The sequence below is a fragment of the Alligator sinensis genome, unplaced genomic scaffold, assembly GCF_000455745.1.
Source record: "Alligator sinensis unplaced genomic scaffold, ASM45574v1 scaffold115_1, whole genome shotgun sequence".
Classification (NCBI taxonomy): domain Eukaryota; kingdom Metazoa; phylum Chordata; order Crocodylia; family Alligatoridae; genus Alligator; species Alligator sinensis.
This window is the reverse complement of record NW_005841895.1, coordinates 2,814,307-2,827,308: the sequence shown is the minus strand read 5'-3', so window position 1 is coordinate 2,827,308 and position 13,002 is coordinate 2,814,307. Positions and strand designations below refer to the sequence as shown.

At 37.9% G+C, this 13,002-nt stretch overlaps 1 protein-coding gene across 3 annotated transcripts in view; it reads left to right on the top strand.

Annotated features, from left to right (window-relative positions):
• Positions 1-439: 439 nt before the first annotated feature.
• ZNF217 (zinc finger protein 217) overlaps positions 440-13,002 on the top strand; it is a 48,983-nt gene continuing 36,420 nt past the window's right edge. For 2 of the 3 annotated variants that reach the window (XR_003092713.1, XM_006018175.3), the window contains exons 1-4: positions 440-2,215; positions 4,454-4,579; positions 5,573-7,156; positions 10,652-10,780. Coding sequence is in view for 2 of the 3 variants with exons in the window: in XM_006018175.3 (XP_006018237.1) it covers positions 814-2,215; positions 4,454-4,579; positions 5,573-7,156; positions 10,652-10,761 (3,222 nt within the window). In the remaining variant the exon portion in view is untranslated. Of the gene's footprint in view, positions 2,216-4,453; positions 4,580-5,572; positions 7,157-10,651; positions 10,781-12,116; positions 12,997-13,002 lie in introns of those variants that run through there. The other variant, XM_006018174.3, reaches the window with a different exon arrangement.

Here is a 13,002-nt window from a genome sequence, read left to right as displayed (position 1 = left end):
TGCGGCCCCCATAAGTTCAACTCTGCTCCTTTTCCCCTTCCCAAAGCACCTGTGCTTTCTGCTCTGTCTGCCACTGTTCTTCCTGCCCATTTCCTGATCCTCTGCCCATGCCCATGTTTCTCCTGAAAGTCCGTTTTCGAAGCCTCAGTGTGCAACACCCTGAGCACATTGCATCACTTAAACTGATTTTTGGATTTGGATTCATTTAGTAGATTTGTGTAATCTTAAATTTTACCCTTAATTTTGTATAGCAGGCTAAAACACTGCTTATATATAACTACCTTTATATAAAAGTAGGAAGAAAAATATGGGTTATTAGACTTTTAAATAGGTGCTCAACATTATGCTTATTTCAGGTAGGGTAAGAAAGATGCAATCAAATATATTTTTCCAGTTTGTTTCCCTTCCTTATCTAATGGTAGCCATTTTGTTTCTGCAGGTACTGACCTCTACTGTGGTGTTGAGCCTCTTCTTGACTCTGCCTAGTTTTATAGAATTATTTGAAGCATGCATATGAAAAAATAAGTGCAACTGATCACTTTTAATGCAAAACATCAGAAAAAGTAATTGAAGAAATCTTATTCCATCACCAAAAGAACCAGTGAATGCATCTTCTATGGTGTGTGAATACAGCTAAAGCAAAACTTGTTTTGTTTGTGACAAAAAACCTTTCCTGCAGTAGTCTCCAGGTTCATCATATTTGTGTGTATACGGGTGGAGAACCTCATAAGTGCCCTTATTTTGACTAGAGAACAACCTGAGAAGAACAAACTTCACTTTAAAACGCCTAACTGGGAACCTACCACAAGAAACATGCCAACACAGCCCCTTTTGGCATATATGGAGGGACCGGATGGTATAGCCAGTACTGTTGGTGCCCAGATGGAGAGTAACGATGCTTCAATGCCAATAAAAGGAACCAACACCATTTCTTACAAAGGCTTGCAAGAAAAGTTCCTAATGCAAGCTGAAGGATGCATGCCTTTGGATTGCATGTTTTGTGATCAGACATTTAAACACTCTGAAGAACTTGGTAAACATGTCTTAACTCAGCATAGGCCTACGCTTTGTGAACCAGCAGTTCTGCGTGTGGAAGCAAAATATCTTAGCCATCTTGATAAATGTCAAGTGAGAGACTGTCCTCCATCAAATAGTGAGAAGGATAATGAAGAATTTAGCTGTGAAGTTTGTGGACAAACATTTGATGAGGCTTTTGATGTTGAGACTCATATGAAAAAACATAAGGATTCTTTCACATATTGGTGTAATGTATGTGGCAGAAGATTTAAAGAGCCTTGGTTTCTCAAAAATCACATGAGAACACATACTGGTAAACCTGGTTCGAGAAACAAGCTTCAGCAAGGTTCTGAATGCCCAATAACAATAAATGAGGTGGTGCAGGAGCATGTAACTGAAAATGTAATATCACCTTACAAAATCTGCATGGTTTGTGGTTTCCTATTTCTCAACAAAGAGACTCTAATTGAGCACAGTAAAGTGCACACCAAAGAATCTGTGTCCAGTGGTGATAATCCACAAGTCCTTGATGGAGCCAATAAAGATGGAATGTATTCACAAGATCAGTTTCTGCAGTTTTTGGACTTAAGGCCAAACTTGACTTCAGAAAACAGCAAATTGCAAAAACCTGTGAAATGGATAGCTGAGCTAGATCCATTCAACACATATCAAGCATGGCAGCTAGCCACCAAAGGGAAAGTTGCAGTTGGCCATGGGCAGATCAAAGAACCAGGGCAAGAAGGAAGTACTGACAATGATGATTCATCTTCTGATAAAGAAGAACCTGGTGAAATTTGGAATGCAAATAAAAATAACCAGGTTAGCCAGACAGAAACTACAGGGAAGTCAAAGGTAAATAAAAGCAGTTATACAGGAACTGGTATCGTGTCTCAAGACAAAGTGAAACATCCCAGTGGAGAAGTGCCTTCTATGGAAGTGGAATCTAAATTGTCACAAAACAAAGATAAACCAACGCACTGCTCAGTGTGTGGCAAAGCCTTTAGAACCTACCATCAACTTGTCCTGCATTCGAGAGTACATAAAAAAGACAGGAGGAGTGATGGAGAAACTTCAGCCACCGCCAGAACATGCTGTACAGATGTGATTGTAACTTTGGATGAAAATGGAGCAGTAGAGCGAACAGAGGGAGGCTCTGAAGACGGCTCTGAAGATGGACTTACAGAGGCCCTTCATTTAGGTGAGCAGTGTAGTTGACCGCTTTACCACTTTACAGTCAAATAGCACAATTATTTGTATAGTGTTCTTGTGTTTGAAATTTTTACAAGGAAAAGCGCTAAACTTTCTTCCCCTTCACATTGTCACTAGGAAAAAAGAGGCTCGGGGCTTTAGTTACACCGAGCTTTAAGCAAGCAGTAACGTAGAAGCTTACCGTGACAAAATATATACTAGGAACTAAAATTTTGTAATATGTCACTTACGTTCCTTAGCTTTATTTCCAAGAAACCTTAATATAACTGGGTACTGTTTCTGAGATACTGCATGTCTGCTATTGTCTAATACAGTGCCTGTCTGCATGGGTGGGGGCAGATAAAAAAAAAAAAAAAAACAGAGAGAAACATCATAAGTTGCAAGTACACAGGGTTTTGGTTAGCTTTTGTTTAGTCTTTTGCCATTATTGTGGAACCAGGCAGAGGAAAAGAAGTGCTTCCAGTATCTATATAGATAATTCTTCACTTCTCAGTTCTAATCATTTCAAGACATTTTCGGTTTGTGCTATTGCATGTAGCACATCTTGTATGATACAAATTCTGAAAACTTGAACGTTAAGATTGCTGAAGCTAAGGGAAAATGGTATGGGCAGCTGGCATGTACCCTGAATGTTTGTGAGAGGCTTTGTTGAAAGGTGTATCCTTTTTGGGAGAAAAGAGTAAAGTTTCATTGCATCATAAATGGCATCAGTCTGAATTAACTGTTGCTGCTGTTGGGTAGGAACATACAGAATATTTAAAAATGTTTATATACTTTCTACAACTCACTTATTGGGGGACTAAGGTGAAGGCAGGAAGGATAGCAGAGATGATATTTCAAACTAGTCTTGCACATTTAATTTGTGACATACTTTGTGTGTGCATTTAAGGACAGGATATTTGCATAACCTCAAGAAAAGTTTCAGTGTACAGAATGTCCTGGCGCACACGCTTGTGTTTTTCCATTTCTAGTTCTATGTAGCCCTTTCGTTTGGCAGCTGTGATAGTGATGATATTAAAAAGGTTATTTACCTAATGTTAAGTGTACTTCTCAGTAGCTGCTATCTTCCTGCGTTAAAACAGTTTTTATCAGGAGGTGCTGAGTCATGCAGAGGGGTGGTATATCCACAGAGGCAAGTTGAAAACTGCTATTGCAGGACTCTCCACGGGGTGTGACAAATCTTAAAAGCTAACCAACAAACAAACAGCTTTCCAGCTCAGCCATCTACATTTTTTGAGAACCATTCAAAACAATCTTTTTTGTATTGAGAGCAGCTGGCTATGCAAGTAAAACCATTCATTTCTGAAAACATTCCTTCTCGATTCCCCCTCTTACTTTTTAGTCGCTTCTGACCTGAGTGGTTGCGCTTACGTAATTTTGCTTTTAGTGTTCTTCATGTAACCTGCCAAAAAAAGTAATATTCATTTGACCACAGTGTTCATGTTTAGAACTCCCTTTTTTCCACCTTCCTTGTTCGATATTATGCTGGACTTGCTACCCTCTAGTGGTGAGTATTGGGATTAGCTTAACATAGGCCAAGTGTGTCCATCCCCCGTCCTCTCCCAGCCCCAACTGTGAGTTTGTTCCTTGAAAACATGTTGATTATTCTCTGAAGCACACCCCCCTCACCCCCTCAGGTTTGCCAGATATCCATTTCAGTATTAATAATTCTGCTGGAAAACTATCAAGGCTTTGCTCTAACTTGTTGAAACTGTTTCCCTTCAGGCACAAAATTCCATTGGCCAGTGCAAATTAAATTCTTCTTGCACTGTAGGATTGCGCTTTAAGTCTGCGGTTTTGTATCTTTCTGTTTTAAATTTCTGCATCAAATAACACCTTTATGTGCCCGTATTGAATATTTTGAGGGATAGCACATTGGAGATTTGCCCAAGTGATTAACGGTAATGAAATGTATTTGTTCTTTAAATCTTAAAGACTTGGTTTGTCATCTAATTTCTTATCCCCCTGGTTTAACCATAATTTCAAACTACAAAGTATTTGGCACGCAATTAGAAACTCTCAATAGTCCAAGAGTTGGCCTGTAGAGCACTGCACAATCAAGATGCATGAAGGCCTCTCCAGTGAGTTGATGGCAGCTAAGGACATTTAAAAAAAATGATTTTAACTGAGAAACTTTTACTACTGGGGGATAAAATCCCCAAACTCCAAACTTTTTTATTTTTCTTCTCATAATATAGTTGGGGTTTTTTTCCTCCACCTCTTACAGATAAGAATGAAGATGTCCTGGAAAGAACAAAAGTTAAAAACCTTGGAGCCTCCAGAGAATGCAGCTACTGTGGAAAATATTTCCGCTCAAATTATTACCTCAATATTCATCTCCGAACTCATACAGGTAAAAGAGATTACTGTTTGGGGGGAGAGTATCTTCTTAATTGAAACCAAGGGAAATATTTGCTTCTGAGTAAGAATAAATATCTTCATTGCTGATAGAATATTAATTTTAAGATATAAAACATCTCTAGTGCTATGATGGACATGCAAAAAGCAGAAATTTTACATTCTTAATACTGCTTTTAGTAAGCTGGGTGTATGACTTCTAGGACACCGATTTCAAAATTATATCCTGCTTGTTGCTGTGTCGGATTATAATGGTGTGTTAACAATCAAGAATGGGTGACTTCCAGATATGGTGGTAAAAAGTATGTTTGTTAACTGCATGGAAGATACTGCTCCTATTTTAATAGATGTATTTATTTTCTGTATCCTCTCCATACTTGTTCCCTTTCAAAAATCTCTTTTAATCAAGATTCTTTGGGTAAAACTGATATTTTTTTCATTAGACCAACTCAAATAGTTGGAAAAATTCTATTGGATTTACCCAAAGAACTTTGTCTGCCTATGGCCTTAGGGGTATAGGTTGTAGCCATGGTGGTCTGCCTTCCTGTCAATGCATTTAATGGACTTCAGTTGTCCTTGCTTTATTCTCAGCTGGTTCTAGTATTAGCTTGATTTTTAAAGCTATTCACAGCTGTTGAACAATTTATGTTGTTGGCATAGTCGAGAATCACAGGTTGCTGGTTTGGAAATGTTCCCCAGTCTTATTTGCAAACTGCCATCTTTACAATGCCTGAACATGTTTGGAAAAAAATTTAGTCCCGGCCAGAAGAAATCACACTAGTTATTTTTTTGTTAGCTGCAGTTGCTTTTGGGGGAGGGACGTGGATTTGGGGCCTGCACAAATAGTGTGTGTTGGAAGGGGAGAAAACAAAAGCCTGCTTATCTCTTTACTTCTGGGAATTCTTTATAAACAAACCACCAGAAAAATCATGATGAAGTTTTTGAATTGCTATGCATCACACTTATTCTGACACAACCTATGTTTCAGGTGAGAAACCATACAAATGTGAATTTTGTGAGTATGCAGCAGCCCAGAAAACTTCATTAAGGTATCATTTAGAGAGGCATCACAAGGACAAGCAGGCTGATATTGCAACAGATGTGAAAAATGATAGCAAAGTTTCGTTACAAAGTCAGGAGACAGATCTTTTGCTGGCTGCTGATGGTGCTCAAGAAACCAAAAATTTGAAAAGGTGTATCGATGGTGCCAAAGATGCTGAAGGCTGCCCACCTGTAAAGCAACACAAAGGGATTGCTTCCTTTCAGAGTGTACTGGGCAGTGCAGTCCGTTTGACCATGAAATATGATACTCAGGAATCAAACAAAGGTGCAGATTGTAATAGCTCAAATCAAATGAATGAGAATGCATCCAGTCCTTCTCTGGAAAAGCTAAAAGCAGAGAACAAAGCAGTGGAGTCCCAGACAAATGATCTTTATAAAAGAGGGACAGAGACTCCTGAGGCATCAGAAGATGATGTCCAGTACGTTCGTGCTTTAAAGAATGGAAATAACATGGATGAAATGCGAGGAAACACAGAAAACTGCGAATATAAACATACAGTGGACTCTCAAGAAAAGCCATTAAATTTATCTCTTGGGACTTCACAAGAATGTTCAGTGATCTCAACTAGAGGCTTGTTAGCAACCAGCACCTGTCCATTTTGTACTTACCGAACTTTTTATCCAGAGGTCTTAATGATGCACCAGAGGCTGATGCACAAGTACAATCCTGATGCTGTTAACAAAAACGGTTACAGAAATAAGGCTGTGGCCAGGGCCAGACGTACTGGGTGCCCTCCAGCCCTTCTTGGTAAAGATGTGCTTCCCCTGTCATTTAATTCTAGTAAAAGGAAGGCTTCCCTGTCTACTCAGCCAAAATTGTTGCAAACAGGAAAGGCTAAACAGTGTCCCTGTCTACAGAGCAAAGTCCCTGTGTTTCCATTGTCTGACTCCAGCAGTTCTGCTCCAAGTAACTTGAAGGCTTTTAAACCACAGAATAATATTGCAGCTCAGGCGAGTAGCTATAGACAACCACAGCAGGAAATGCACTCAAATCCTAGTATCTCTTCTGCAGTGGACAGGATGAAAAGGCCTGAACTGAGAGTAAAAGCTCCAAGTATCTCAGCTTCTCAACCTGTAAACAGCAGTGTCAATGGCTTGCTTGACTGTCCCCTTAGCGAATCTGCCTGGCCCATTCATCGAGGAAGGGATTATCTCTGTAATAGATCAGCAGGTAACATAAACTTAGAATATGGAGAGCCATCTTCTAAAAGAGCAAAACCTAATCTGTTAGGTATTGAACACATTGACTCTGCGGTGGCCAATTACAGAAGATATGGAATGAACCGATTTCGTGTTACAAACAGATATGCAAATATGTTACCTCAGGAATGCTCTCACACCAAACCTGCATCCCCTGTTTTGCCAACCAAACAAGGGCTTCTGAACTCAGATGAAGTTGAGTCTCCTAATGTACTGACTGTTCTAAAACCCTATGAGCCATATAGTCCTGCATCACTTTACAGTTCTTGTGGACCTAGCAATGGCCAAGCAACTAGCTCTTCAATAGAAGGTACTGTATTTTCATTTATCTCAAATAGCAATGTGGCACTAAAAATATAAGTTTTCTCTACTTTTAAGCTAAACGATTCTAATAATATATGACATGCATCGCACCAGCAAATATTAGTGATGCAAACTGGAGTTTTGTCATCTTTTCTTTTTCCTCCTTCTCATTTGTTTATTACTAACTTAAGAGTCACAGGAAGTATTAAATATTAAACAAAGCTTGCTTAGAAAAAAAATTGCCTTTAGAACCCTGCTAATTACTGCAGCAAATTTGTTAGGACTGTATAAATTAAGAAAGACCGAGCTCTTCAAAGGCATATAGTGCTTAACACGCATTGATTTTAATGAGAGTTAGTGTTTAGGTACCTTTATGTGGATGTGGGCCTCTGTTACTAAGGGCTATTGCAAATCTGCCTTTCTTTTTTTTTTTTTTTTTTTTTTTTTTTGTTAACCGCATTATTGTTAATACTTCCAGCATATAGTGCAGTGAGCTAAATTAACATGCATTTCCATAATTTTTCATAACAGTGGTAATGCTAAATGCTAACCATAGATACCATTTGCAAAGAAATCTTGAATGGCAGGACATGCAACAGAGTGAGCAGGGGAGTCGCTCATAACATAAACTGAGTCTCGTAAAACTGATGCAAAACTTACTTTTTTAGTTGTTAGTGGATTAACTGTGTGATTTTTTTTTTTTTTGATTTTTTTTTTTTCTATTTTTTTGTTTTTGTATGCTTGTGTGCTTTCTTAGACATTAAGGAGCTGAAGTGTAGTATTTGGTCACTTTCTCTTTGTTTTCTCAGACTTATGAATCCCAAAGATGGAGATAATGCTGAGAAGATGGGTCAATTACTTAGGACCCTTTAAAAACATTTTTTCATCTAAATAATTTTCACAGAAATATTCATTATGTTCCATAATCCACTAAACCAGTCTAATATGTTTAGATCGATGGCAAATTGATATACGTGTACAAGTACTCTTAAAAAGTTGTCATTTCTAGCTAGTATTGGAATAATAGTAAGCTTGTGGATGGAAATACTAGAACTGCATTTAGATGATGAAAAAGTTAATGGTTAATTGTGTATATACTTTGTTGTCATCTTTTTCTTTCTCATCCCCACCCTTCCAGATTAACAGGGTATGTAAAACCAAAGTCTTGACTGTGGTTTTACAGGAATATGAGAAGTTGGGGGTATATTTTGTATTTAGTGCATGAAGGGTAGAAAATAGTCTCTACCTAGTTATATAGGGAATATCATCCATATATTAGCATGGGTCACCAGGGGTTGGACTTGAGTTTCACATGCAGTTGTAGTCATTGGCACCTGTGGGCTCTTCTTTAAATCCACAGCTTGCAGCTGAGAATATTTATGAAGACCATTACTCTGTAGTTCCTGTGTTTTCAAGGCACTGTTTCTCCCTTCCCTAAATAGATATTTTAGTTATAAGTACTTTGGTGAAAACCAAATGTAGACTTCCTAGGCCAGTGCAACTGACATGGCATTCACAAATAACAAAATAAATGCTTTTGAAAACCGTTCTTCTTTGTTCCAGTCTCCTCAAAGTTTCAGTTGCTATTCATGAATGCCATTCCAGCAAGAAAATAGAAATGGATTTGTCAATTTTGAGGTTGGTGCAGGGGAGGAGTTAAGGGGTGCCTATGCATGAGCACAGGGGCTGCTCTGATGCACTGTAATTACAGTGATTTAAGAGTTGGCTGAAGCATGGCAATTACTGAACTCCAGCAGCCTCCCACATCTTGTGTAGCAGCGTCCCCGTGCTTCAGAATGGCAGCAGGGGCGCTTGAACTAAAGCTTATTGAATGAGGTATAGTTTGAGTGCCCCTGCCACCATTTTGAAGCACAGGGACACTGATACACAAGATGCTGCAGCGCTTTAATTAGAGTGGCTCTGAAAGCCGCTCTAATTAGTTCCGCCCCCTCCCCCGAGCATGTGTAAATGTGCCTGAGAGAGGAGACAGCCATGTTGTGATCAGATGCGTCTTAATGAGGCTGAAAGAAGGTGAAAGGTTCTAAGCATTTTTTCTCCCCTTTGGTGAAAATAAATATATAGATCTGCTTATGATTTGCTCTAGGAGTTACAGCTTTTAAGAATATTTTTTCTAAAGTAACATAAGAGGCTCTTTGCATGTCTCTTTATTTCTTCCTGATGATGTTCCTGGTATACTTTAAAACATGATGTTAAAATTCCTTTTATGGCCTGTGTTGCCTTGTGGCAACATTATTTAGGTCTTATGAACATGTTATGTTGCATGTTAAATGCTGGATCGAGTTGTCATGAGAATATGTTCCACTTGGCAAACTTGATTAAACCCTGATGCTGTCCATTATTGCTCATAAACTGTGCCAGTTTGTGTTGCCCTGAAGAGACAGAAATATTCTGAAACCACTCAGTTTGTGTTATTTTCAAATTAGTTATCCTTTTTGCAGTAGCAGCATTATCAAGGATAACCTGTTGACTGATTGATCTGGCAGAGGCTACAAATTAAAGACAATTGCTCATGACACGCTCCGGTGATCTTGTAGATTCTGTTGAAGTATTAATTTAATTTTGCCATTATAAGTTAATTAAACCTTACTTCCCCCTCTCCATTTCCCTCTTCCACCCCCTGTCTCCACACATCCCCTTCTAAGATTTCTGTGAGATGGCAGTTGAGCTTTCCATTCCTGTAGTAGTGTTTCTTGATCTCCTTCCTAGTCTTTTCCGATTGTCCTTGTCTTAGTGACTCCTTTCTTATAACTAAACATACACAATACTGCTTTGCTTGCTGCCTTGGAAATTGCCAAACAAAAATTGTCCATCAACAATAGAAGTTAAGGCTTGTTAGATAAATAGCAGAAAGTATCCCGTTATTTACTACTGTAAGCATACGGAACCCTGATTTGACAAACCACCTTTAACTTTGCTATATTATCACGTTTTTGTTTGATGATTGTGTATAAGCATGCAGAAGTGTTGGAAGGCTATGCATGCTGTTGCTCAAATAGTATTGCAAATGGAAGGATTGCCTTTGATGTTTTGAGGTCAAAAATTCTGTGTAGGCCCAGTAAAAGAGTGCTGTGCTTATGGCAGCACGAATAGCAGCTGTTTCCTTACAGGTTTATTTTGGGTTTTGGGGTTTTTTTTTAGCTGATGCGAGTATCTTGTGCCAAAAAAACCTCTGGGTCTGTTTGAGGAAAACAAAAGGCTAGTAGAGCATTTATTCTACTTGTTTTCACCATGAATATGAAAAGTGTGATGCCACTTACTTTAAGTTCAGGCTTATTCTTTAGTGTCTAAAGCCCTGTTGTCCTGTACAGGGGTGGATTGCTGTGTCAACTGCATGAGTTTCGGCAGCGGTGAATAAGCAGCGTAGGTGGTTTATGTGGAACACTTTGGGATCATTGGACAAGTAAAGAGCCTGGAATCAAATATATGATTAGTTTTATTTCCAGTGAACCTTGTTAATGTTTCGTAACTTTTATTTTTTCAGGAAGGAGGCCAGTAGCGTACCAGCACCTGTCAAACAGCATGCTACAGAAACGAAATTATGAGAGTCTTATTGGCAATGCACACTTCCGACCAAATGACAAGAAAACTTGATTGTTTACTTTGTGAGAAGGTAAGAAATCCTCTTGAGTAACTAGATTTTACTTTAGCTGTTGCTGCTTTTCAAATCTAGCATCAAATATGTTGGTACATGCAACAATGAGGTTATGCAAGTGTTTGAATTGCATCAAAGAGAAGTTGAGACGATCTAGCTTTCTTTTGAGCATTAGAATTATTCTGAAAAGCACAAGTGGCTTGTATGCTATGTAACTGGTAGCAAACATGGAGGACCTTGTGTAGATGGAAGTGCTAGCTGCTTATATATTTTCTAGTTAGAAGAAAAGGTTACACTCTTAAGATGGTTTGGTCTCAAAAAGAAATCTTTCACTTGAGCACAAGTTTAAAAAAAAAAAAAAAAAAAGGAATGACAGTTATAAAGAAGAGATGTTCTAGGATTTACTTACTGGTCTTAATCTTTAAGGAATTGTGTCAGTGAGTCCTCTCTGGACACAGGATTATTCAGTGGACTGTCTTTTTTTTAATACTAGGTGACTTGGAAATTCTCAAGCAATGGAACTTTATTTTTCTGGCAAGACCATTGCACAGCAAAATGTATATCACTTTTCAGGAAACACTCCTTGATAGTCAACTTCTTGACATTTACCCTTCATGTACCATATGTGCTTGGTTAACCACATTTATTATTTGCGTCTGTAACAAGCCAGGCCAAGGGTTAGTCAGGTCAGTAAGCTGCAACTCTGAATTTTGAGGTTCTCATGTAGCCTCAGTCAGTTTCCATAGTTTACTTTACTTCAATGTTCAATCTGCGGTATAGGGCTGATTTAGTATATTATTTTTCTCTCACATGGAGATGTGGGAATAAACTCTCTAAACTTCAAATGTGATTGTTTAAAATCCTGATTAAAACTCCATTTTCCTCTAGTTTCTAATGCTTTTTGTTCCTTTCAGGAATTCTCTCTAATTTGAAGTAAATTCTTATTTAAATGTTGCAAAATCTGATTCTGTGCACAGTATTTTACATTCAGTTTTACAGAAGAGAGAGCACGCTGAAATCCCACTCATAAAAAATCACTGGTCTTTATGAACAGTGTATAAAATTATTTATACTTAACTTCTATTTCTTGTCTGAGCATTTTGCCTCATTTTAGTACTTTTCAGGTTGTCTAGCTGTTTCCTATTGGTAGCTTGGCTGTTTTCAAAAGCTGACTTAAATAGCCAGTCATAATTAAATGACCAAATAAATAACATGTACTTAGTGTGTTGTCACATTAATTTGTAAAATATAAGCTATTGTATATACACATTTACATATATTTAACACTTTTCCTCAGCTGCTTTATTTTAATTGTATTACAGTTTATGCCACAACTATTTTTGGTTTGTTCTAGGTCTGAGGACTCAAATACATATTCTGTGGAGTTATAATTTGCAGTTCATCCCTTGAGAAAAATGAATGGTGAAAGCTACTGAACTAAGCTGTGATTGTACTGTATATAAAAACACTACAGTTTTATAATATTGGTTCTGTTAACATTTGTACCAAATAGCCATAAAAATTGTAGTCTGAACAATTGGATTATGAAGTGTGGAGAATGTATATTTCAATGTTAACCTTGAGTAATATTTTTCTTTAGAATTAATTGACCAAATATTAGGTAGGAATTTATATTTTTACATACTTGAGCTGCTGAAAGAGAGATTCTCTTTTGAAAAATATATAATCCTTGCACCTCAGGTAAAGTTTGTAAATAACCAAGTTGAAATCCTGTTGGTTTAAATACTGCTCCTTTTTTCCCCTAAAGGTTGCAGTGTCTCATATTGTGTGTGTGTTCTGTTAAACTATGTTAGTTTTTAAACAGCTTCCAAATGAATTATATGATCTCAAATTCTGAACATCCTAACTAAGGTGTTGACTTTCTGCTGTGCTCCTTGCCTATGCTAGGACCTTAATCTAGAAGCAAAATTTGCTTCCCTTATTGACAATTTCAACATGTTATCTGTAATAGCAAGGGAGAAGCAGTATCTGTCACTTTGTCAGGCCCTTTCATAGTGTTCTTGGAATACAGGCAGAATCCTCTCTTTGCATGAAGCTTGCTGATGATATTGGTCGAGAGCCTCTTAGATGAACATCTCCAGCAACAGACAAACTTTTAGCAGAATGTACATAGGACTCGCATGAAAAATAGGAAATGTCACACTGACGAATTCAGATGTCGGATTTTTTTCTTGTTTTGTTTTTGTTTTTTTACCAAACTCAATACACTTTCATGGGGG